This window comes from Lepidochelys kempii, chromosome 1 (assembly GCF_965140265.1).
Source record: "Lepidochelys kempii isolate rLepKem1 chromosome 1, rLepKem1.hap2, whole genome shotgun sequence".
NCBI classification, from domain to species: Eukaryota; Metazoa; Chordata; order Testudines; family Cheloniidae; genus Lepidochelys; species Lepidochelys kempii.
Window position 1 is genome coordinate 259,648,212 of NC_133256.1, and position 24,781 is coordinate 259,672,992.

The 24,781-nt window shown below is 50.6% G+C and overlaps 1 protein-coding gene across 4 annotated transcripts; it reads left to right on the forward strand.

Annotated features, from left to right (window-relative positions):
• The first annotated feature begins 366 nt into the window (after window positions 1-366).
• L3MBTL2 (L3MBTL histone methyl-lysine binding protein 2) lies at window positions 367-23,408 on the forward strand. Of its 4 annotated transcripts, none has more exons than XM_073327150.1 (17): window positions 367-493; window positions 1,773-2,040; window positions 2,351-2,484; window positions 2,841-2,964; window positions 3,076-3,155; window positions 8,204-8,321; window positions 9,487-9,621; window positions 11,348-11,436; window positions 13,868-14,099; window positions 15,153-15,232; window positions 16,170-16,274; window positions 17,681-17,828; window positions 18,534-18,616; window positions 19,409-19,643; window positions 20,456-20,521; window positions 21,583-21,705; window positions 22,442-23,408. In XM_073327150.1, the coding sequence occupies exons 1-17, from the start codon at window positions 473-475 to the stop codon at window positions 22,549-22,551; spliced, it is 2,151 nt and encodes a 716-aa protein (XP_073183251.1). In that variant the 5' UTR covers window positions 367-472; the 3' UTR covers window positions 22,552-23,408. The 4 variants fall into 4 exon arrangements, with proteins under 4 accessions (XP_073183251.1, XP_073183257.1, XP_073183263.1 ...); XM_073327156.1 differs by lacking the exon at window positions 367-493 and adding an exon at window positions 506-725; XM_073327162.1 differs by lacking the exon at window positions 367-493 and adding an exon at window positions 805-974.
• Window positions 23,409-24,781: the final 1,373 nt, after the last annotated feature.

A 24,781-nucleotide genomic window follows, 5' to 3' on the forward strand; every position in this document is an offset into this window, starting at 1 on the left:
TGAGGCACCTCACCCCACCCCACCTAGGGCTGTAGGGAGAATGACGCAGCCGGGAGGACGGACCACGCCTGGGGAGCCACCTGCCTCAGGAAAGCTCATGCTCAAATAAATTGGTTAGTCTCTAAGGTGCCACAAGTCCTCCTTTTCTTTTTGCGGATACCGACTAACAGGGCTGCTACTCTGAAACCTGCCTCCCCACCCCGTGGCCGCCTTCTGCCAAGCTATTGGGCGTTGCGAACTACAACTCCCAGAATGCCTCGCGGCGGGAGGGACGCGTTCCCGGCTGTTCAGCAATCTCTCCGGGGATTGGCCGGGAGGAAAGGGCCAATAGGCGTTTCTGGTACATGGGGGACGGTGAAGCTAACGCCCTCATGGCTGGCGTGTGACGCCCTGTCGGGGGCGGGGCCTGGTCAGCGAAGGCACCATGTGCCTGATGGCGGCGTCCAGCTGTTAGCTGGGCAGGGCGGGAGCCATGGAGCAGGAGAGGGGCGAGGTGAGCCGAGCCGCGCCGCGGGGGCCGGACACCGGCCCTAGGAGGGGCAGAGAGATGCTGCAGCCTCCGATCCCTTTGCTTGCCCCGGGACCCGGCCCCCGGACACGCTAGCTCCGGCCTCCCCCGTCTCGCCGCGGGGCTGGCTAGGCAGGCGCTGCCCTGCGGGGCTCCGGGGGCCCTGCGCTGCGGCAGGGTGGGGCTCACCCGGCGTTACAGCGGCGAGGTGCTTTGGGTGAGAAGCCGCCATTCAGAGCCTGCTCCGCCCCGGGGAGTGGCTGGGGAGCCCGCCCCGCCCCCTTTGCGGCCCCCGGCCCGCGGGACCCCGGCCAGCCCGCCCGCCGCAGGGGCTTGGCAGGGGTGTGGGCAGCCAGGGGGATCCTTCGCAGGGGGTCCCCTGAATTCTGTTCGTAAAAGGGCCTGGTTTGTGGTGCGGTAACGGGCCCCCACCTGCCTGCGGGTAGATCAGGCTCCTTCCGCTGAGGTAACGCAATCAGTGGTGCCCGGCTTCGGCGTGGGGTGTAGCCGCTGAGCCCCTGGACTTCTTCGCTGCCGGCTTCTGGCTCTGCCCCGTGCCCAGGGCCGTGTGAACAATCTCCTGTTTTCCTGCCACCGCCTCTGCGGGAAACTGTTCAGGTTCGATGGGAGCAGCTGGAAGCCCCCTGTTTTTTAATGGGAGTTGGATCTGCTTACGTGCACCAGGACCGAGTCTGTTTCACTGTGCCCCAGCATGTGTCTGGCCGCTCTTGTTTTGAGGCGGGAGGAAGTGGGAAAGCAATATGGAGTGCGGGGATTGAAGGGTGCCTCTTGCCCTAAAAGCTTATGCTACTGCTTTAGCGCCTGGGAGCAGTAAAGGACTGGTGATCTTGAAGTCACCAGTCAGCCTCCAGTGCAACTATTGCTGATCCTACCTTGCTGTGTGCCTCTGTAAACTGATCTCTCCTTATACCTCAACTGTGGCCCTCCTCTCCATCCTTCTGCCACCCCCCACTTTCTGCACTTCTGTGACTATGAATTCTTTTTTCTGTGGGAACGCTGAGTCTGATGGGTAAAACCTAAAAGAGAACTCACTGAGCGGGTGGGAGTCCTCTTCCCCTCCTCCCCCCACATCCCAAGTGAGTGGGACACACCTGCTCTTGAGTCTACTAGGTAGAATCCTTAGCAGCCACACCAGGTTTTCCCTCCTTAAGCCTTGTGGGACAATCCTGCTGTGCTGAGGCCAGGCTTACTGCATAAGGGTATGTTGAAAATCTTGGGTCTGAAGCATTATTCTCTCCGCTAGCTGTCTCCCTTCTGCCGCAAGATGCCATCCTTGAAGCGGATGGAGGAGGAGGATGAAGATGATGACGACGATGACTTGGACTTGTTTGGGGGTTATGATAGCTTCCGGGGTTACAACAGCAGCATGGGCAGTGACAGCAGCTCCTGCCTGGATGAGTCTAGTGATAATGATGTGGCAGATCGTGAAGCTGGGGAGCTGCCCACCTCCCCTCTGCCGCTACATCCACCCACTACAGGCCGATTGATGGAAGACAGCGGCTCCGAGCCAGGTACTATATGCTCTGCGTGCCATAAGGAGGCACAGTAGCTAATTAGAAACAGATATGGACCCATTTGAAAGCAGTACAGTGCTTCAGGATATGTGTGGTGGTTTAGCTTAATACACATGCCTTGGGAGTGGAACTGCCTAGTGATTGTGTTCTATGCTCTGAGTTCTGTCAAGAGGCTCTCGAGGTTCTGCTGGGGTTAGTCAAGTTAGTTACGCTTCCTGGCGCTGTAACATTGCTGGCCTGAGCTTAGCCCTTGCAGGGTTAATGCCATACCCCCAGCTCTCATTCTGAGTATCTTCCTCTCCCCCAGCTGTGTGTGAAATGTGTGGGATCGTGGGCACAAGGGAAGCTTTCTTTTCGAAGACCAAACGCTTCTGCAGCGTCTCCTGCTCCAGGAGCTACTCCTCAAACTCCAAGAAAGCCAGCATCCTGGCAAGGCTGCAGGTGAGTGACACCCACCCGGTGGCCTCTGGAATCAAAGTGGGACTCGCCTGTAGGGGGAAGTGTCAACAAGACCATGCTTGCTGGAGGCTTATTGGTACCTCCCTCCCTTCCTTGAGGGACACAAGGGCATGCTAAGGGTCCTGCTCTCTACACGGGTGGGAAAAGATGGGGAGGGCAGAACTGCACGGTATCCATGGTGGTTCTGGCTCTTCATGGCCCCGTGAGTGTAGAAGAATGTCATGACCTCTGAAATCCTTCAGCCAGAGATAGGGAGGTGAGTCTGCACCTTGCCTTCAGGGATACATTATCCCTTTGCCTCTGGATCCCAACCTCATCTTCTTTTTATGCTTCCCCAGGGCAAACCACCTACAAAGAAGGCTAAAGTTCTGCACAAGGCAGCATGGTCTGCCAAAATTGGGGCATTCCTCCATTCCCAGGGGACAGGTCAACTGGCAGATGGAACGCTGACAGGCCAAGATGGTAAGTGCAGGTGGGTGTGGAGAAGAAGGAGCTGGGCATTAGACAGGCTGTGTTCTGCATCCTCTTCAGAACCAGCTGACCTTGACACTCTTCTTTTGTGTCCTCCTGCAGCCCTTGTCCTGGGCTTTGACTGGGGAAAGTACCTGCAGGACCATGGTTACAAGGCTGCCCCCGTCAGCTGCTTCAAACACGTGAGTTCTCCTTATTTTCTGTGCCTTTCTGCTTGTGTGCAGTGTGTCATGTTACCTGGGCTTATTGGCTTCTTCCTGTGTGCATGAGATGAGTGAGGAAGAGGTGTGGAAGCCACATGGTGTAGAAGAGTTGGATATCAGACTCTGTCTCTGCCTCCTGACAGGGAGGGAGTCTGAGCCTTGCTGGTCATGCCGGAATCCTGTGGAGGGAGCATGCTCCGTCCCCAGGAGGAAAATAGGCAGGGATCTTGATGTTACCCGAGATAGAAATGTCATTGAATGGCATCAGGGAGGGAGGTGGGACTCTGTCGTCCCGAGTTGTGCTGGAAGGAACCCCAAACTCTTTAGAAATAGAAACCCTGTCTGTATGTCTTCTCCCCACCACCCCCACTTGAGCTGTGGGTGGTTCTTCGCAGAATGTCTTTAGTTTTTCTGGTATTACTTTGTTCTTCTCACTCCATGGTGATGTCATGGACTAGAGGAAATGGCTGTGCTAGCTGCCATGCTGTCCCCTAGCACACACCACATCCAGACACCACACTACTGGCAGTGCACCAAGGCCACGGCCATCTGGATTAGCTTGCTTTGAGCGAAGCTAACAGCCACTGGTTCCCTGCTATGCCAGTCTACGTCAAGACAGGGCCATTGTGGGTGGAGCTTGCCTGTTCTCCTAGCCCCGCTGATGCCAATTGTCCTCTCAATAGCTATCCCCATCACGCTTGTCATTGCCTGTGTGATCCACATTCTGCGGCGTAAAACTCTAGTTGGCTGGAATCCACCTGCCCATACAAGTAGCATCACACAGCCCATTACCACAGAGCTCTGTATTCTCACAGCGAGCAACATCATCTGCTTCTGCAACCCAACTGGTTCTATCGGCAGCATGTCTTGGAGGAGACCATCTTACAAGGTTGCTGCCACAGGCCTGAGGCTGATGTGTGGTCTCTGATGCCTGTCTGGGGAGAGGAAGAGGTCTCTGGCCAGCTCAGCCTGGTTTAGTGTATAACTTGGCAACTGAGTTCAGACTGGCCGAGATGGACATCACTTGGAGTGTCAGATGGTGCTGTGAGGAGATGGAGGCAGGGAAGATCTAGTATGATAAGGTTCAGAACACCCTTCTGCTCTGCCCGATTTGCTACTAACTAGCATGGAGGCACGTACAGTGCTTTGTTGAAGGGACTCTAAGAAAGACAGTAGATCCATGGCCTAGCAGGACAAGGAGCTGGACTGAAGCTGCTGGTTGCATTGCCAGCTTTCCGCATTGCCCGCTTTCAAGAACCCTGGATCTGGAGAAGACCGCCAAGCTGAGTTGGCAGGACAAGGAATCAGGAGATATGGGGCCCTGTACAGCAGCAGGTATGCACCTTCTTACTGTTTTATGTACTGATTGGGGAAGCGGGGAGGCTTATTTCACAGGGGTGGGGAAAGGGTCTTCTGGATGCTGTTAGTATATGTAAAAAGGGCGGTTATAACCTTGCATGAGGGTGGAAATACCCATTTTTTTCCCCCTTCCCTTATTCTAGCAGGGGCCAGTCTCCACTCGCATGCCTCTGCAGCTCTTGCCAAATCCCTCATCAGCTCAGCTGTTTTGGTTGCTCTGTCACCTCTCAGACACTCTACCTGTTTGTGCCCCTCCTTCCTTTTGCCTCATAGGCCTCCGTTCCCAGTCAAGGTGGAGACGCCTGCACAGTGCCTGGCTGAGCGACTCTGTGTGGCTGGACTCAACTTGGCAGATCCTTGGGGAGATTGCAATGTAAAAAGTCTAAAAACAAGAGACTCTAATTGCAGGAAACTACTGGCTGGGCACAATGGCCACAACATTCATGTGACATTATATCCGTCTGCCCCATTTGCAGTGCAGGCTGCCGAACCAGATTGGTGCCTCTATCTACCTGCAGCCTCCCATCAGTCTGCCTTGCTGTTAAAAACCTGGAAAACACTTGGGCATATTTTACTGGCAAAGAGGTAAGCAAGCAAAATATAGCCCATGGGTTTGGGATACAGTAATAGCATGGCCTATTCCCAATTGTCTGACAGTAAAATCCTCTACATTTATCAGACACCAGCTAGTCTTGGCCCTTGGCTTTTCCCACACCTGGAACATTTTATTTGGAAAATCTCTGAGCACGTCCTCTAGTTTTGCCATCAAGTATTAGGGCAATGATAGTTTCCCTTCTCCCCCACAAAAGCTCTCACAAAGCTTGGTCCCCTCTCATCTGTGTGAACCACTACTCCAAACTTACCAGCTTTCTCCCTTACTCTTTAAAATGGCTTCTTTCCCTTGACGGGAGCCCCGTAGAGAGATGGTTTGCAGGATCCTTTATGGCCCACAATAAGGATGCTCACAAACATGCCCAGGATCCTTTTTGTCCCACAGTAAGGATGGCCCACAACATGTGCTGACAGACATGCCCTGGTTGAGTTAAACTAGTTCAAGCCCCATGCGTGGACACCCATTACTTTAAAACCGGCTATCTGTAAGCCAGGGTTATATGGATTTTAGGAGTGTCAACACAGAATTGCACTGAAATAACTGAAGGTGCAATTTAAGCCAATTCAGTTAAACTGGTGCAATTTTGTATGTAGGCCAGAGATCTAAGTCACCTTTCCTAATTCAGTTAGGATCATTCCTGGCTTTTCTCCCTCTATCCTATTAAGTAGCATCTTCACCCACCCTTAGTCCTAGAAGTGGTGTGTGAATACCAATGCTATGTCCTTGCCATCTCTAGTTCCTTCCTGCATGATACTTTCTTCTTGGACTAGAGTTTGAAACTGAAGTGAAATTATTAATTTGATAATTATTGGATGTGCTGTTGCTTTGGCTGTTAACTCTCTCTCTCTTTATTTCAGTAACCCATTGCACCAGTATAGACCTCCCAGAGCAACCTGGGGGGAAGCTGATCAGATCCACTGTGGTGAAAAGGTTCACAGACCTTGGGGACCAGGAGAAGAGCAGACAAGACCTGTTCCTGAACATGTGCCAGGGTTCTGAATTAATGTATGAGGTTGAGAAGGTGGTTAAAATGAGAGACAAGGGAAGGTTCTGCCAGGAGGACAAGAAAACGAAGCAGAACTCTTTGTGGAATGAGACGTGCAAATGGAAGAGAGAGTTCCTAAAGAAAACACCAAATAAACAGTGCTCGGGAGAAAATGGCTGCCATCTTGATGCAACATTAGGCCTCCAGGCCAAGGCTACAGTGTAAATGTGGCTCCAACAAATCACCCACTGTGATCTGTTGCACTGTGCTGTTATGTCTTGATCTTGCAGCTGGCCTATAGCCTTTGGTGTTTAATAAAAATCTTCCTGGATAAGAGCTCCTCTGGCTGACTTAGCTCCCCTCCTCTTCTTTAACTGTAATACTGTACTGAATTATTCCTCTGTACAGTTCCCTCCCCACACCACATCGCTCACCCAAGTGGGAGCTATATACATGCATACAAACAAGGATGTGCTACCTCCACTCCAGTGTTGCATAACCTCTTTTAATTGCAGCAGTTGGCCCCTCAGAACCCCCCCGGTGCCTTCTGCCATAAACTTCCACACTGTACACGTGAAGGGCCTCCGTCTGTCACCCTTACATTGACAAGTACCTGCACTGAAACTAATGGGGCTACTACCTATAAAGGTTCTAACTGAGGTGGCACAGCTGAGCCCTAAGCTCAGGTGATAATGACTATAGATCACCTTTGCCCCTGAGGGAGAAACTGAACCCCAGTGCAGCAGAGTCCTAATGCAGAAACTGAATTCCTACCATCCATTTACACTTTGAAGGTGGGTGAATAGAGAGCTTCTGTCTCATACTTCACCCCTTGCATGTAGTACTAATATGAATAACAGCTTCAAATGCAGCAGCGTGCCTGGTCAGCTGCCTGTAGATTCTGCATCTTTGCTACATTGTTCACAGAAGCCATCTCCCTTAGTTTCACATATGTTATGCAGTAAACAGATGTTATAATTGCTATGCTTGTCCCTGTGCTGTCGTTGGGTATCTCTGCCTTGCTCTCAGCCCCCCCCCAAAAAACTCATTCTACCACCTTCCTGCTAAATATATAGCTGAAATGGTATCCTCTGGGTGGGTGTGGTTAGGAGGTGGTTTTGTTAGCCATGGTAAAAATGGCTAGGCACTTAGAATCACAGTGGGGGTGGAGACACCATTCATGTCAATATTTTATTATGGGAATAATTCTCCCTCCCTCTGGTCCATTCTTAGGCTCTAGAATTTTTCCATATTGTGGCATCATGTGCTTTGGGTGGTCTTCCTGTGTACGTGTTCAGGTACCTGCTATGCTGCTCCCCTGGGACTGGTGTCACCATGGGCCAGTGCTCCTCCGACGTACTTGTGGGAGGAGGGCCACATGAGTTCTGTTGATAGCCCCGAAACAATTTGGAAATTGTAATCAAGTCCTTCAGTGATTTCTGGCACATTGGCCACCTTGCTCACGCACCCCTATAACACTGTACTGCCATGCATGCAGCCCTTGAAATAGCAACTGTGATAGTAGCCCCTACTGTGGTCTTTGTGACCTCAAACTGGTGTCCAGCTGCCTGGTAATTGTCTGGGGTAGCCAGCTTCCATGTAGCAATTGCCTCTTTTTTCTCATGGTGATTAGCACTCTGATCCTAATGGACTGGCACTGCAGGGTCACAGCTCACCAGCGGTATGGAAAACTCTTCTTTCTCATTCTGAAATTACGCAGTCCCTGCTGCTTGGCCCAGAGCCAGAGAACAACTTGGTGTCATCAGTCTTGTTATGATCTGGGTGCTAAAGCCATCTTTAGATTTCAAAGCCTGAACAGTTCAGAGCTTACTGTGTCAGGCTGTGTGAAGACTTACGAAGGCAATTGTGCCTCATTATGCTCAGTTCATGTTGTCATAGTTTCTCTTTACAGCCCCAAGGGCCAGAAAGAACTGGTTTAAATGAAAGCATACATTGTGAAGCACAGCTCTGTGAGCAAGAGGCAGATTGTGTCTGCAAAATATATGCAGGTTGGATCATAATTACCATTCTTTTCTCTCCTCTCCCGTCATCTCTGCCCCAATCTTGCAGGTGCCGCTGTTCGAGCAGTGGGAGGACGTGATGAAAGGGATGAAGGTGGAGGTGTTGAATAGCGATGCTGTGCTCCCCAGCCGGGTGTACTGGATCGCCTCTGTCATCCAGATTGCAGGTAGGTCTCTTGAGAGGCTTATCAGTAACCGACAGGGACTGGCGATAATTGAGGGATGTTTATCAGATCTGAATCTATCTGGCCTGGCCATATGACACTTTAATGGGGCTACGGGAGCCATCCAGGCAGTGAGTGCCGCACCCCCTGCCCTGCCCACAGCCAGCCCCGTCTCCAGCCAGCCCTGCACCCCCGTGCCCTGCCTGCAGCCAGCCCCTACCTCCAGCCAGCCCCTACCTCCAGCCAGCCCCACGCCTCCTGCCAACCCCGCACCCTCCTGTCTCCAGCCAGCTCCGCACCCCCTGCCCTGCCCGCAGCCAGCCCTGCACCCCCTGCCTCTAGCTAGCCCTGCCCCACGCCCCTGTCTGCAGCTGGCCCCACGTCCAGTGCTGCCCTGCAGTTCCCAGGGCAGTAACCCTGCACACCTGCTTCAATGAGGGAGCAGCTGGGACCCACACATGTGCACACCCTAGGGTGACCAGACAGCAAGTGTGAAAAATCAGGACAGGAGGTGGGGGGTAATAGGAGCCTATATAAGGAAAAGACCCCAAAATCGGGACTGTCCCTATAAAATCGGGACATCTGGTCACTCTAGCACACCCCCAGGGAGTGGCCGGGACCCACACATGTGAAATGGAGCTCATTTCTAGTTCAGGCCCATCTTTTTAAAAAAGAACTTTAGGCAGGATTAACATACATCCGTATTTTCCCGGACAGGTCAGGCTTTTTGGTTCTTAAATGGCCGTCCAGGAGGAATTTTTAAATTTTAAAAATTCCTCCCGGGAAAATACGGACGTATGGTAACCCTGTTGGTACAAAAAATACATACTGGGGCACATCCCTTAAATCAGAACTTTTTATGGGGAACCGGTTGTTAAGATTTTGACAGCTCATCACTGCATCCAGGGGTCTTTGAAAGGGGGAAATGCCAGGAGGGAGAAGAGTTGTTTAGGAGCAATAGATGGAACCTAAACAAGGTAAACGGGCAGGTCTCGTGGGAGGACTTTGTGTTGCTGAGCTCCATTCATCTTCCAAGGGAAGGGGTGGAAGGTCCTTTCACTTGAAGCTAATTTTCATGGAGCACTGGAGAATGTATTGTAGGGAACAAAGTAACCAGAGCAGAGAAAAGATTTAATGCATCTCTTCCCTCTCTTGTTGTCTCCGGCAGGATACAGAGCACTGTTGCGGTACGAAGGCTTTGAGAATGACTCCAGCCATGACTTCTGGTGCAACCTGGGCACAGTGGACATTCACCCCATTGGCTGGTGTGCCATCAACAGCAAAATCCTGGTACCCCCACAGAGTGAGTGCCTGTCGGGTGTCATGCTGTGAGAGGAGATGCCAGTGTTTAATTCCACATGTAGCAGTCTTGGTTTCTCTCCTATCTCTGTCTCACAGTGTCATGTTCGTAATGCTTTGGAATGCAGATCCGCTGCTGTCTTCTGTTATAAAGTGTCCATTTCTCTTGGTCCTCAGAAAGCAACTTCTTGCATTGCTCTCTCTCTGCAACTCCCTCTGGTTGACTAGGAGTGGTGCTGGAGGGTGATGGGAGGAATTGTGTCTATCCATCCTCAACTGGAAGGATCACGAAGGGTGCTGGTAAAAGAGCAGAATTCTGGCATGTGGGGGTGTTCTTTAAATGCTGTTTACATAGGTTGAAATTGACATGTCTTGACTTACACATCTTACTCAGTTGCTTTCCATTTCCACAGCCTATCCCAGCCTTCTCCCTAGGCCCATATTACCTTGGAACAATTTACCAAGGCTCAGGGTGGCTTCTCCATCCCTGATCATCTTTAAATCAAGACTGGATGTTTTTCTAAACTATCTCCTTTAGGAATTATTTTGGGGAAGTTCTATGGCCTGTCTTATACATGAGGTCAGATTAGAGCAGAGGTTCTCAGCCAGGGGTACGCATACCCCTAGGGGTACACAGAGGTCTTCCAGAGGGGTACATCAACTCATCTAGATATTTGCCTGTTTTACAACAGGCTACATAAAAAGCACTAGCAAAGTCAGTACAAACTAAAATTTCATACAGACAATCACTTTTTTATAATGCTCTATAGACTGTACACTGAAATGTAAGTACAATATTTATATTCCAATTCATTTATTTTATAATTATATGGTAAAAAGTCAGCAATTTGTCAGTACTAGTGTGGCTGTGACAATTTTGTAAGCAAGACTTTAAGTGAGGTGAAACTTGGGGTACATGAGAAAAATCAGACTCCTGAAAAGGGGTAGTCTGGAAAGGTTGAGAACCACTGGACTAAAGGATCATAATGGTCTCTTCTTGGCTTTGGAATCTATACCACCTCGTGTCCCAATTTAGGCCCTGCTCTGGCAGTCATATCAGCATGGGCAGCCTCTTGCTCCCAAATGGAGCCCCTTTGAAATTAGTGGGGCCCTGCATGGGTGCACAGGTCCATGTGTGTCAATCCAATTGCAGGATTGGGATCTTAGCTTGTAAGTTTTCCAAGGCACAGATCATATCTTCTAGCTCAGTATCCCACCTCCAACAGACCGTTGGTTTGAAGGGATTTCCTTTTATCCATTCTAAATTTGGTGCCTTTTAATTTTCATGAAGTGCCCCTTCATTCTTGTGTTAGGGGCTGACTTACCTCCTCTGTACCAGCCACTATTTTAAATAGCACTCTGCTGCCATTTTGTTCTATATTTGTACACCTAACACAATGGGATCCTGATCTGTAACTGGGGCTCCTTGGTGCAAAGATAACGGAAAGAATATTAATGAATTTTCTTCTACTTTCTGTGCCAAATGGTGGCAAAGCTCCGTGAGCTTATCAGAAACCTGACATTCTGCTCGTATATAGCTGCAGTGTGGCTGTGAGTGTGTGAGAGTGAAAGACTAGTGATCATTGGTGTATCTGAATGGGAAGAACATCTTGAATTTAGACCGGCAATTCCTGGAAAGGAGGAAGGGGTCAAATGCATTGTTAACTTTGTGCCCTCATGAAGGTGCAATGGGCAAGGAACATGAGCTGTTGTTCTCTGTTTCTGTACAGCCATCCACGCCAAGTACACAGACTGGAGGGGGTACCTCATGAAAAGGCTGGTGGGAGCAAGGACCATCCCTGTGGATTTCCACATCAAGGTAAAGGGGAAGGACAAGGGAAAGGTTCTACCATCCATCCAGTTCACAGATGGAGACACAGCACTGTGGGGGGAGTCTCCCTCTCTTGGTTCAAGCTCTGTTTACCTCTCCTGTTGCTCATTGGTACTGGGAGGGAGAACCAGCATAGTGCAGGGTGGGGGAGGGCATTTTCCTTTAAGGGCTGCCTGGCACACCTGGAAAGTAGGACAGAATGCTCCTTTGGCAATGTGGGTTCCTTTGACCCAGTCAGCCTGACTGCTTCTCTTTCAGGGCTTAAAAGGATGTTCTTAAACAGTTGAGGCCCAAAATATTGGTGAGGGTTTTGTTTTCCTTTGTGCGCACGCACACAAGTAAATCCTGCTGTTTAATGTGAATTGTTTTATTTCAGTGAATGAGCTGTTTGTTTTGAATAGAAACATTCTTCTTCACTTTTGGAAGCCCAGCAACACGCTGGGGAATGAGAGAAAAACAAAACTGACGAGACTAGCGTCCCTGGCTCTCCTGAAATGCACACAGTCAGTAGCACTGGGTGTGAAAACTCATTAAGATCTTGACAGGCAGGTTTTTTTAATAATCGGAAGGAGTGTTAGTAGATGTGACTCCAGTCAGAGTCGAGCGAGAAGGCAGGCTCCCCCTGCTGGCACGTTTTGAAAAGTTTCTTTCTACATTTCTGATGGGGAAAATAATACCATGAAATGGCTGGCAGAAAAAGACCTTGACGGGATTCACTTATCTGCAGGATCCAGGGTAGTCAGGGACATTGAACTGGAGACACCGAACTAGAGTCTCCCATGGTTTGAGGCAATTACAATGACGCTGTTTGTTCATGGGATAATCTGTCAGACCCACTGAGCTGTGGTGGAGACAAGCTCTTGGGAGAGCTGGCAGTGAAGTGCTAAAGAGAGACTGGAATGTTACCATATCCAAGGCTTTCCCAGACACAAATACACTTACTCCTCATGGCCAAGTCTGGAGAAAACCTTCTACAAGGCACATGTGGGGTTGTGTCCCCACAGAGATGTTGCTAATGTGCGTTTTGCCACATGGCATTAGATCTCACTGCACTCTGAGACCCTGGGCTCTGATAGACCAAGGTGACAGGTACTTTACAGATGCCTTTGAACGTTCTCAAGGATAGGTTGGGTTGGGCCTGATCAAAATTTGGGAGTCTCCCCCAAGGAAAAGTGAGGGTGATGCGGGTGACTTAGCACCGAGTCTCTTAGTCAGTCTGTACAAGTGCTCCAGGATAGTGGTGGGGTTGGAGGGTGTTGCTGGAGGTTCAGTCTTTCTAAGAAGTGTGAAACAAAGGGCCTGATCCCACTCCCCTTTTGAGTCAACTGAGAGACTCCAATAAGTTTGTGACCAGAGGTAGCTATGGAAGACCTTATGGCCACTTTCACCAGAAGTGAGGTGTGAGCCCCATGCACTGGCCCAGTTTGGGCTGGAGGCGTTACATTCTGCCAAACTCTAATTGTAACAGGGATTTCACTAGGACTGGTTATTCAGCCCTTGTTATCCCCAGTTGTGCAGTGGCACGGTTGTTACCCGGGGTTCTTTCAACCCAAAGCTCTTGGTAACTTTTAGTCTGTGCAAGGTGGTGTCAGGAAATATATCAGGGGAGACACGGCCGTCCAACCGATTGATGGTTGGCACAAACAGGACAACACCAGAGTGCTTTCACTTAAAGCTAAACTTTACTTAGTCTCATACACATGTCTGCAACAGGTTAGTAAAACACCCCCAACCCTTGATAATTACCAAAGCTGAGAGTGGCTCTCGAGTGGCACAACGGCAGCCCGTCTGCTAGTGGGGAACACAAAATGCATCCAGAGGGAGAGTCCAGTCCTGAAGAGTCCCCCTACCTCAAACTTTTTCCCCTTATTTATACATTAGTAATAGAATGACATGTCCCTTAAAGCAAACTTTTAAGTAAGCAGTTTCAATGGTCAAGCGAGAGGTTCCTTCTGATTATCGATGAACCAGGTGTGGGTTTTTCCAGAGTTTGCAGCCTTGAGGCCCCAATAGACATTCCTGGGGCACATCCTGCTCTTCTAAGATGCATGTATCAGCAACTTCAACACAATTCTTATCAGGAAGGATGCGGGGTCAAGCTGCCCTTTCTGTGGCACCCAAAAAACCCCCTCCCCTCCTGCCTTGGTTGAACGGAGACTGCTGAATGGCCAATTTACAGCCTGCTGACTTGGCTGCTTTTAGCAGAAAGCCATAGTGGTTTTAGGCACTTTACTGCTTTGCCAAAGTCTCCCTGTACACGGTCTTAGAATGGCTGTTGTGTCCCTCCCTCGAGGTGTCTGTTCCTCCCAGCACTGACGTGCAGTCAAGTGATCAGTGTGCATGTGGAGAGAGTCGTGTTGTGTAAAGCGTTTGGGGACGAAGGGATCTGAGAGATCCTGTTTGTTTGTTGTCCTCGCAGATGGCGGAAAACATGAAGTACCCATTCCGTCAGGGCATGCGGGTGGAGGTAGTGGACAAGACCCATGTGTCTCGGACGCGCATGGCAGTAGTGGACACAGTGATTGGTGGCCGGCTGAGGCTCCTCTATGAGGATGGGGATAGCGATGATGACTTCTGGTGCCATATGTGGAGCACTCTGATCCACCCAGTGGGCTGGTCACGTAGGGTGGGTCACAACATCAAGAAGACAGGTACAAATCCATGTGGCCTTTCCCGGAACTCTCCCAGCCTGCCTTCGATTGGTTGGTCCCAGAGAGACACTGACACAAGATTAGAGTTGACCCTAGTCCTGGGTTTTCATGGAATGGTTCTGATTCTGACAAGGCCATCCCGTATCTTGCAAGCTGGGCCAGCTGTCGTAATCACATCACCTGCTTCTAGCGTAGCAGACCAGTGCTTCTGTCTGGCCATGTAACCTACCCTCTGGTATCCATTATGAGATGTTGCAAAGGCCGAACAACGCAGTATAATGCACCTGGCCAATTAAACTCTGCTGCATGTCAGTGGTACAAGTGTGATTTCTTATTCGACTCCCCAAGACGCAGTCAGTTTCTCCCCCCTGAAGTGTGAGTACACTGTACCTTTATGTTAGCCTGCATAGTTACAGATGTTATTAATGGCTATACATTTATTGAGCCTTATGTGACGAAACTTGCTGGCCCCTTTAAGAGCATGTGACATTAGGTCATCTCTTTCTGGGGCTTGGCCCTTGAAGGAGAGGAATTTGTGGGCAATATAGTTCCCCAGGGGAGTCCAGGGACCAAGAGGCATCGTATGTCCTTGGACTACTCTTCCCATCAGTTCCTAGAATTCTTCTCATTATTATTAAGAGGCAGCCTAGCAGCACCCACTCCTAAAGGGGCTAGCATGCTTTGTTGTGCTTTAAAAAAGAAATCCAGGTTCAGCATAGGTGTCCTTCCCTTTCTTCTGCTGAGCCCCCAGAGCACATCTCTGCCCGGTTTCCATATATTGTGTATAGAAGTTTATATCCGTGATAAATCTACCATCCTTTGAGTTCAAGGGACCCTTTATTCCCATAATACAGGACATGGTAATACAAAGGGACTGATCCTTTTTCCCTTTGTAATTTTGAACATCCCCTTCCAGCCCCCTCTGACTAGCTGGTGCCTTCCTGTTTCTTATCGCTGCTGACCTCCAATCAGATAGTGACTTAGCAGGACTCCCCCTCTGTCACAGTAGATGTCTCATTTCTGCTTCTCTTCCTTGTTTCCCTCCCCTGGCAGAAGAAAAGCGCAGTGACATGGCAAACCATCCCACCTTCCGGAAGATCTACTGTGACGCTGTCCCCTACCTCTTCAAGAAGGTAGGAGAGCTCAGCCCTCGCGCCTTGAGACTGCCATGGCAAAGAAGGGATGAGGGGGGAAGCTTTGCCAGGAGACGGTAGGACCCATCCCGCACTTCAGCACAGCTCTTTGGACTCTAACCCATGTAGATGCTGAGCTCTCTTCTCCCTTGCAACAGCGGAGAAGTATCTGGCCCACAGAACTCCACATAGTGGGCTTGTTCGAGGCTGGAATGAGGGGGTTCACTTGCCCTGAGGCTTTGCGTGCTGTGGGGGCTTGGAGCTGGAATGGGGGATGTTTGAGGATGGGGTGGGGGATGTGGTCAGGAGCAGGAGAGGATGTTTGCTCATTCAAGGTCAGGGTGGAGGGACTCAAGGATGCAGACAGGACTAGGGGCTCGGGTGAGGAGTAGCTGAGAGGCTCGACTGGGGAGAGGGCTTGCGCAGGGGTCGCGGGGGAGGTGTTCCTGCACTTAGATCGGGTGGTGAATGCACAGTAGTCTTCAGCCAAGGGTGGAAGGGGAAGCTGACACGAGATTGGGCTGGACTGAGGGAGGTCAGGTAAGAGGCCTGTGTGCTACAGACGCTGGGCTGGAAGGAAGGGCTTGCTCCATGGGAGGCTGGGAGGCTTGTTGGCTCTGGGTGGGGGATGGCATTGGCATGGCTGGCTCTTCTGATTGATTTATTGATTGATTTATGGGAGTTTCTCTTTGTTCCATTGGGGTTAGTTTGCCTCTGGTTTTGAATCACATTAGCGCCCCCCTCCCCCTCCAATCGTGTTTCAGTCATTTGGTTTTCTGCTTCAGGGCAACCTTTCCTTTCCCTTCCCTTTCCCTTCCCTTCCCCTTCTTCCACCCTGCTGTGCCCCGCCATGTCTTTGAATCCCCTCTGCACTCAGAGACGGGCCATGGTCCTGATGGTGACGCCCAGTTTGTCTTTTCCCTGCGGTCTGTTTCAGGTGCGGGCTGTTTACGCTGAGGGTGGCTGGTTCGAGGAAGGCATGAAATTGGAAGCTATTGACCCCCTGAATCTGGGCAACATCTGCGTGGCTACTGTGTGCAAGGTAACCTGGGCTGATAGGGGACAGAGTCGAAGCCTATGACATCCGAGCCTCTGCTCAGCATCCTTAGAGAGCAGGACGAGGTAGGGGGCCTGTCGGGGGCTTGTGAGAGAGGAGGCAGGGCTCTTGTTTTGGGAGGGCTCTGAGGGAGTGAGGCAGCAGGGAAGGAGGTTGGGGTGCTTGTTCAGGGGCCAGCAGGCTGCCCGCAGCTTCAGCAGCTGGGGCACTCAAGGCTGCGGTCAGTTTACAGATGTGTATATGCTGCCTGAGGACAGGTGTGCTTGCCTGCAGCAGGTTGAGTTCCTTGTCAATGCAGCACATGTGCTATGCTCTTCTCCCACATCCTCTGCCCCTGGATAATCGGAAGGGAGGATCTGCTTTCCCAGAAGACCTCAGCAGCTCCTGGAGGGTGTCAGCGCGGCATACAGAGCGTGGCTTTGAGGAATAAAGGGATGCAGGGAGTGTTAGGGGAAGCGCTGTGTGTGTTCATACATTCTGCATGGCCTGGCTTCCCAGTCTTGCTTTCTCTCCCCTCACTGCTCGCTCCCTGTGAAGCGCCTTGCATCACTTGGCAGGGTGCTGGGCGATAGGATCCCAGGGAGCCTTTTCCTTCTCTAGATTCTAGTCCACTTTGCATAACTTGAGAGGCAGCATCACCGTGGGCTTCCAGTTCTCTCCCAGAAAATCATCGGCTCCCCGTACAACCCGAAGGGGGGGACTTGAAGCAAAAGGTTGACGAGATTACAGGAGGGCTCTTTATTTGTCCAGAAAATGTTCCCCTGAAGCCGTGTCTGGCGCAATCCATTTTGAGGGATTGGAACTGGTGGGAACGAATAGGCGACTTTGTTAGCCCTGGCATCATGTGCGCCTGCTATATTTGATAGGCTAAGCAGGGTCAGGCCTGGTTGGTGATTGGATGGGGACTCCCAAGGCACAGCGGGGAGTGGTGGTGGTGAGTCAGTGGGTTGTGCTGTTCCCTCTTGAGTCAGTAGTGAACCAGTGACCCAGCACTGCCTCGAGGGGGCTCTGTGCTGCTGGAGGCACTGTCCTTTGAGATGGAAAATTGAGCTCCTGACTATTTAAGGTTATGGCACTTTTCCCAAGAGTATTGACATCAGCCCTGTGTGCCTGTCAGATTCCATTCCAGGTCACTGGGTCCTGTTGACTAAAACTCCTGCTGCAGTTTCAGCTGGAGAAGCTACCACTCCCCCATCTGTGATACAACATTGGAGTGTATTGCTGTGCATTGTTTAGCACCTACCATGCTCCACCCCAGAGGTGGCTGCATTTCACAAGTGGGGGCATGATCCTCTGATAGACAAACCATAGAGGTCTTGGGGATCTTTCAGAATGAAAGGCTTTAGAGCAAGCTAAGCTGCTCCTTTCATGCTCTTCCTCTGTGTTGTCAGGTCCTGCTGGACGGTTATCTCATGATTGGCATTGATGGGGCAGCATCTGCAGATGGCTCTGATTGGTTCTGTTACCATGCTTCCTCACATGCCATCTTCCCTGTCAACTTCTGCCAGAAGAACATCATCGACCTGACCCCTCCAAAAGGTGAGACTCTGAAACCTCACACCCTGAACTGTAAGGTCACTGGGCTACACGTCTCCTAGGGGCACATGATGACACAACTGTGGCTCAGACTGACCAAAATTGTGGGGCCCAGGCCTGCTTGCTTCTTTTTGAAGAGTCAAGGTTGGTGAGGTTGCAACAGCTGATCCATTCGAACTGGCCTTACTCCCACGCCTTGCTCCAAAGAATGTTTGGTATTTGATGGCTCCTAATCTGAAATAAAATGGAAGTGTGGTCTGAATTTGCCTTCTCTGTCACTGCTAGCGGATTCTAGACCCCCTGGACTGTCTGATCCAGAAAATGGGGGTCTCCTCCTGCTTTCAACACTGCCCTTGACGTTCCTGGTGGCAGGAGAGAGATCATGCCTAGTAATGTGTTTAAAGTCCATTTCCTCCTGCATGTGGTTATTGACAGGGGCTGTTCAATTTCAGCTGAGTCCCTGTTGGATACGTTTGTCCACGTCTCAAACCTATTGCACCACTTGATGCCGTTCCCAATCTGTGCTCAGCAAAGGAGTCCCGGACTGCTGTGCAGTGGCAGAGCGATGCAGTTCCTCTTATCTTCCTTTGAGCTGCATCCTGGAAGTGCCAGGAGGCTAGTTGTGCAGCCTTGTGAGCTGCTGCTTCTTCCTTGCACTCTCTCTCTTTCTCCCGGCTCTTATGCTCTGTGACCTTTCTACTTTTGCAGGGTATGATGCAAAGAATTTCAGTTGGGCAAGTTACCTGGAAAAGACCAAATCCAAAGCTGTGCCAGTGCGGCTCTTCAACATGGTGAGTACCGGCTGGGAGGGGGGCAAGGCAGACACACCAGCTTGGACCCAGCATGCAGGGAGGAGCAAACACACCATGGGAATTTCTGAGCTGGGCTGTTCTGTGCTAGCGGCTGAAACTATTTGGGAATGCCTGGGAGGTTTCACTGCTGTCAGTGGATGTGTCCTGAGTTCTTTCCCGTAGGCTCCATGAGTAAAGCACTTGGTGGCTGGTGATGAACTGGTGCTGTCTTTCTCTGAATTTCATAATGGAATGGGCTTTTGATTAGGGCAACTTGCATTTCTTTAAAGCCCACACTCCAAGTCCACACTTGGATCTCCAAGCTCGTCGCAGATTGTCCATACAGGGATCAATCTCCGCACTGAAATGCAGCCCTCTCTGGGAGGGGGAGGCAGGAGTCATTCCACACCAGCAAAATGGCATGATGGTGTCATGGGATAATGCCACACCTGTCTCACTTCCTCGGTCCCCATGCCTATGCTGGCTCACTGGGCTCAGTCAGACGTCCTTTGAACCCTGCAAAGCTAAACGCTGGTTTACATCTGGCCTCTCTGTGGTCAGGCTGAGCTTTGCTGCGGAACGGCGGGGCTTGTGGGCTTTGGGCCTGTTTATATGGGGGTAGCTGAAGTCCCCCGTAGGTATCATGATACGGACTTTGGTGAGAGAAACCAAAGAGGCATCATTGTGCTCTGTCTCCTTTTCTTGAGCTACAGGCATAACCACACCGGTGTATTTGCATTAGGACTTGGGATTGGCCTGGATGTAACTGGGTTGGGTTTTTCCTCTTCCCAGGACTGTCCAAACCATGGCTTCAAGGCAGGCATGAAGCTGGAAGCAGTGGATTTGATGGAGCCCCGACTCATCTGCGTGGCCACCGTAAAGCGTGTGGTCCACCGCCTCCTCAGCATCCACTTTGATGGCTGGGACAGCGAGTACGACCAGTGGGTGGACTGTGAGTCACCAGATATCTATGCTGTAGGCTGGTGTGAGCTGACGGGTTACCAGCTGCAGCCACCAGTGGCCCCAGGTTGGTGAACGCTGATTGGTTCCTCTGCCCCGATTGTGGTGATGCTGAATTTGGTGGCAGGTTTCTGACCCACTGCTTTGCATGTCCTGCTCCTCTGTGACTTGTGGGGAAGAGAAACCATCTCCCTAGTCCCACATGGACTCCATGCACCCCTCACGCCCTCTCTCAGCCTGGCTCACTCGCTGACCAGAGGAACCAGATCTGCGTGGTGAGGAGAGAAGACTGGCAGTTTGAGGTGGATTTTAGTCTCTCCTGTCTTCTGTCCCATCAATCAATGGGGGATTGCTCCTGCTGAAATAGGGCATCACACGAGCACTTCCATGCCCCCCTCTAGCTGTACTCTCCTTCTTTCCTTCAAGTACAGCCTTACCCCACCCAATCTTGAAGCAGGTGCAGCTCTGCCCCCCTTCCCTTTCCCAGGCCCTGTGATGTTCTGATGCCCTCAGTCTCTAGGATAAGGGTGAACCTCACACGAGTGTCACTCCTCTCTTCAGCTAGTAGGGGCTGCCACTGCTACACTTCAGATCCCTTCCTTCCATCCCAGAATTGCTAGCCTCATCCCTGCCCTACCCCATCTTCCCTGGTGTACCACTGCGCCCCCAGCTATGCCCAGCCTGTCATGCTCACCCTCATATCCATACACCTAGCAGCACCACTATACCCAGCTCTTCCCTCTGCTTTTGTGGCAGGCTGGCTCAGGGAGAGGGAGTGGGCTGGTGGATGTGGGTCTTGTATCTGCCTTGTAACATGGCATCCCAGTTATCTGCTGGTGATGGAGCTCAGCTTTCATTTTCCTCTTGCCTTGGTGACAGAGCCCGCGACGCCAGTGAAGATCAAAGAGGTGCCGAAGAAGAAGAAGAAACCCTATGGAAAGAAAAGTGAGTGATAGTTTGATTAGCCCTGCCTCCACATCACCCTTCTTTTCCCCCATTGGCTAGAAACTGTTAAAAAAACCCTCTCAGGTGTGACTAACCGCAGGCAGGAGAGGGGCCTTTTCTGACTCTGGGTACACTTGGTCCAGTGTGTGTTTATAGCTTCATTATTCCTCTTTGCATCTCGTCATGCTGCTCTTGCCGAGGAGAGACATGGGCACTGTTTGGGGGGAGGCTGCTAGGCTGTGTCGGTTGGCTGCAATCTAGACTAGGACTGCCTGCCTCTGAGAACGCTTCCAGGTGACTGACACGTTCATTGGCAACGTGCAGCTTCCCCGTTGTCCGTGGATATGATGGAGAGCCCGGCCTGGGTAGCTGGAATCAGTCCATGATGTGAGCTTCTAACAGTTAGTGTTAGGGGATGATGAGAATGGTTATGGTGATGGTCAAGAAGCTAATGGGCTCAGACCATGTTGTTGCTGTGTGTGTGTGTGAGAGAGACAGAGAACCTAAAATCCACAACCCCACTGTGCTAGGTGCTGTACAAACATAGTAAATGACATTTCCTGTCCCACAGAGCTTATGGTCTAAAAGGCCATAATGCCCTAACTAACAAAATTATACAGACACCAAATAAAGGGTCACCCTGCCAGTTTTTCAGGATCTAGGCCCTGAGGATTAAGCAAAGCACTTAACTGAGCTCAGTGGGCCTACTCAGGTACTTAGTAGTACTTTGCTGAACCACAGCCTTAATGTGTAAGAACTGGCAGCTTGATATTTAGGATGATGGGAAGAGAGGTGGTTATAGCCATCTTCCATTGCCTCTCTTTGGAGTGTGGGGAGTTAACCCCTGCAGAGGCTCCCCACCACTTCAGAGCGAGATGCCACCAGCAACTTGGGAGCGTGTCCGATTGGGAGAAATACCGTGACCTTGCAGCTGATCAGAATGCGTTTTGCTGTTCAAGTGTGCTTAGCCCTGCCCCGTGAAGATTCTGCCCTGGGAGGTTGAACGCAGTGTTTAGTAAAAGGACAGATTTCCCCAACACTCTTTATTCTTCTTTGTTAAGGGAAAAAGATGTCTGCCAAAACCCGGTCCCTCAAGCAGGCAGCCAAGAAACCAGCTGGCCCAAAAGCAAAGCGAGAAGCAAAAGCTGCAAGCAAGGCCTTACAGGAGCCAGCACCTGATGAGAGTAAGGAGAGGGAGTCACTCCAGCCTGCAGCCCTCTCCTACATGCTGGGTGCCATTAGCAATCCTGTGGCCTGCTCCCCTTCCTAGCAGGCGTGGCATGGGGTCCCTATAGCCTGGGCTGGGGAGACAGCACAGCCAAGACTTAACTGTCTCTTCCTCGGAAAAGGTTCTGGGGGTTTGCATAACGCCATGGCAGTGAAAGCCGAGGGTTCGCGCAGCCCCAGCATACACAGAGCTGCCTCTAAACAAAGGAATTGACTGCTGCCTAATGCAGTGAGCAGCTGTATGTGAGACACGCCTCGCTGCTGAGTCCCGCATCAGCAGGTCCCAGTGGGGATGCGTTTCTGACTGTGTGAGTGAGTGAGAATTTCTCCACAGAGAAAGGTCCCAGAATGACACAGCTGCTTCTGGAGGCTGACTTGCCCTGTTTAGTCCCAGAACAGGTATAGCACCCACAGCATAGGCTTCCCCTGACCTGGGGGGATGAGATGGGAGGTCACTCTGTGTTCTGCTCCCTTCTTGGTCTCTGCTGAGGCTGCCAGGAAGAGGGGCCAATTGGGCTGGTATTTGTATGTGATGTGGGCACCTGCTCGTTGGGAAATGGGACTGATAGGACCCCCAAAGCATTTGTCACTGGGTGTCCATATGAACAGAGTGGGCCCCATGGAGCTGTTGACACCAGCTGTTAATGAAGCTTTCTGGGTGGACTGATTTATCCTCTTTCTGTCTCTCAATAGTTATCACTGTGCAAGTAAAAGAGGAAACTATCGACCCGTCAGCAGTGGAATTCGCAGCCCCAGAGCTTCCCATTCTGATAAGCAGCATAAAACAGGAGGTAGAGGACTAATCCCTGATCCCTCAGGTGGGATCTCCTGGCCTTGAGCAAGGATGTGCACTGCACTCTGGGGAAGCCCCAAGTAAAGCTGTGCAGGAGACAAGAAGGGGTGTCGTTCCTTTGGGTTGAGCACTCGCAAAATGTCACAAAACTCCCGTTTATCCTCGCAAAAGAACAGTCCCCAGTGTCTGCAAGCTCCATTTTGGGTTTTTTTTTAAACCCCAGGTCACAGCTTCCAGAAAAGGCACCAAACTTTGAAAGCAATATGGCTCATACTTAGCTGATGGGCTGCAGTCTGAGGGTGGATTCCTGAGTCTGGGAAATCCTATTAGCCCACAGACATGACTCTTTCTGAGCTCTGTAGGAAGCTGCTGCTGCAGTGTGGAGAATGACAGCATTTCAGGCTGGTGTCTGGAGCCTGCGATCTGTGATCTGAGAAGCATTGAAATTGCAGAACCACAACCACTGTATGTGGTCTCAGGGAGAGCAAGTAAGTCAGGAACATGGCTGCTGTCGCTAGGGGAACAACCAGGATGTGCTCATCCCTCTCTCTCATCCTCTCTGTGACACGGACCTGGAACCAAAGAGGGCTCTAGAGAGCAGCTGGGAAACGGAGGAGGTAGAAAACAAGTTACAGGAGGGAATTTCTCTCTTGGTTTTACTCATAAATTAATTTTTTCACCTGCTGTGAGATGAGCTAAATCTTATCCAGCCCAGACAAAGACAGTAGGGTATTTATGTTGGCTCTTTCCCCCCTCCAGGACGCACAATGCTGCTGGATTATTATTATTTTTTTATAATCCCAGAGTAAATTCCACCAATGAAATGTACCATAATGCTCTGTAAATAAAATGTAATAGAAGGTCAAAGACTCGTCTGTTGGATTCAGAAACGACAAAATGCCTGCTCTGATCAAGAGGTGAGAGGGGAAGTCTGAACACGAAAGCAGTAAGGAGGGTGTGGTTGTGGTTGTGGTGGTTGTATTCTAGCCCTCATGTACCCACCTCTGCTTGTTTGTAAGATCTGCAAAGAGCATGTGCCAGCTGCTAGCAACATGGCACAGTCGGGGAGGCTCCTTGTCAGCCGCTGTGGTAGAATTGCTTTCTAGGTCTCTGAAAGGGTCCCCTAAGTCAAGTCCTCAATCATGGCAACATGAAGGATGCGTATGTAAACCCAGCAAATGGAGCCGCCAGCTAGGATGGAGTGTGTGCAGGGGAGGTGAACTTTGCCTGGCACCAGTTGGCACAGAACTGTTTGTTCCTGTGGCGTTAGTCTCTCCCCTTCCCACGCTGAGCTCTGACTTTCATACCAGTCGATGGTCAGGTGTGCAGTAATAGATGTTCTAGCTCCTTTGTCCAGTGAATTTTTTTCAAGGGGCTCTGGCTCTTTCCTTAAGCTGTCAACTAACTTTCAACCCCCATATTTATATAACTGCTTTCCTGGAAATTGTTCCTAATTTGAATAAAATACTTTTCATGTAAAAAAAATTCTGCATTTCCCCGTGGAAACCCAAACACAGCAGCACTGGGCTAGTGCGTAAGAATGGGCCAGTGAAGGCCAATTTCACTTTTGTTTGACCATCGAGTTTGATGAGTGAAATGCAAAAGGCAGAAACTCTGTCGGCGGTGATTAACATGCTACCTTTTAAACATTCTTTTATTTTTAATCCTCTGAAGGTGTCAGTGATACAGGTAAGAACTGTGTTTGCTCTCATGTCATTTAAGTATATGATACAGGAGAATAAGATAGTGGAGAATACTGTTTCAACATGATTTTCACTTCCACTTAGGGTCCTTGGATGCTGTTGAATCATGTCTAAGGTTCCCTTTTCTGCTCTGGGGGCAGGGCATTTTGGAGTGTTTTGCTGTTCCTTGTGCCCTCACAAGCTGGCTGTCTGCTACAGGAAGCAATGGTTGGAATGGCAGGACCCCGCATCCTGACTTAGGCCCTGCCTACACTAGAAAGAAAGGTTGTGACTGAAAGACATTTTCAAAACATGATCTATTTCCCAAGTTGAGACAGGGCCTTTAGTGCAAGAAAAGGGTTTTGAATCCCCCCTCCCACCATTGGAAAGGGTGCCAGGCATGGCAGATGTATTTTATTGGTCATGCTGCATTCAGGCACCAGCCTCTCATACTGTAATGGACAAATATGCTGGATTGAGCACTGCTTGTTGGAGCTGCAGAGGTGTTAAACTCCAGCCCCAGGGGAAGTGTATTTTTGAGGTTTGTTTTTCCTCTGA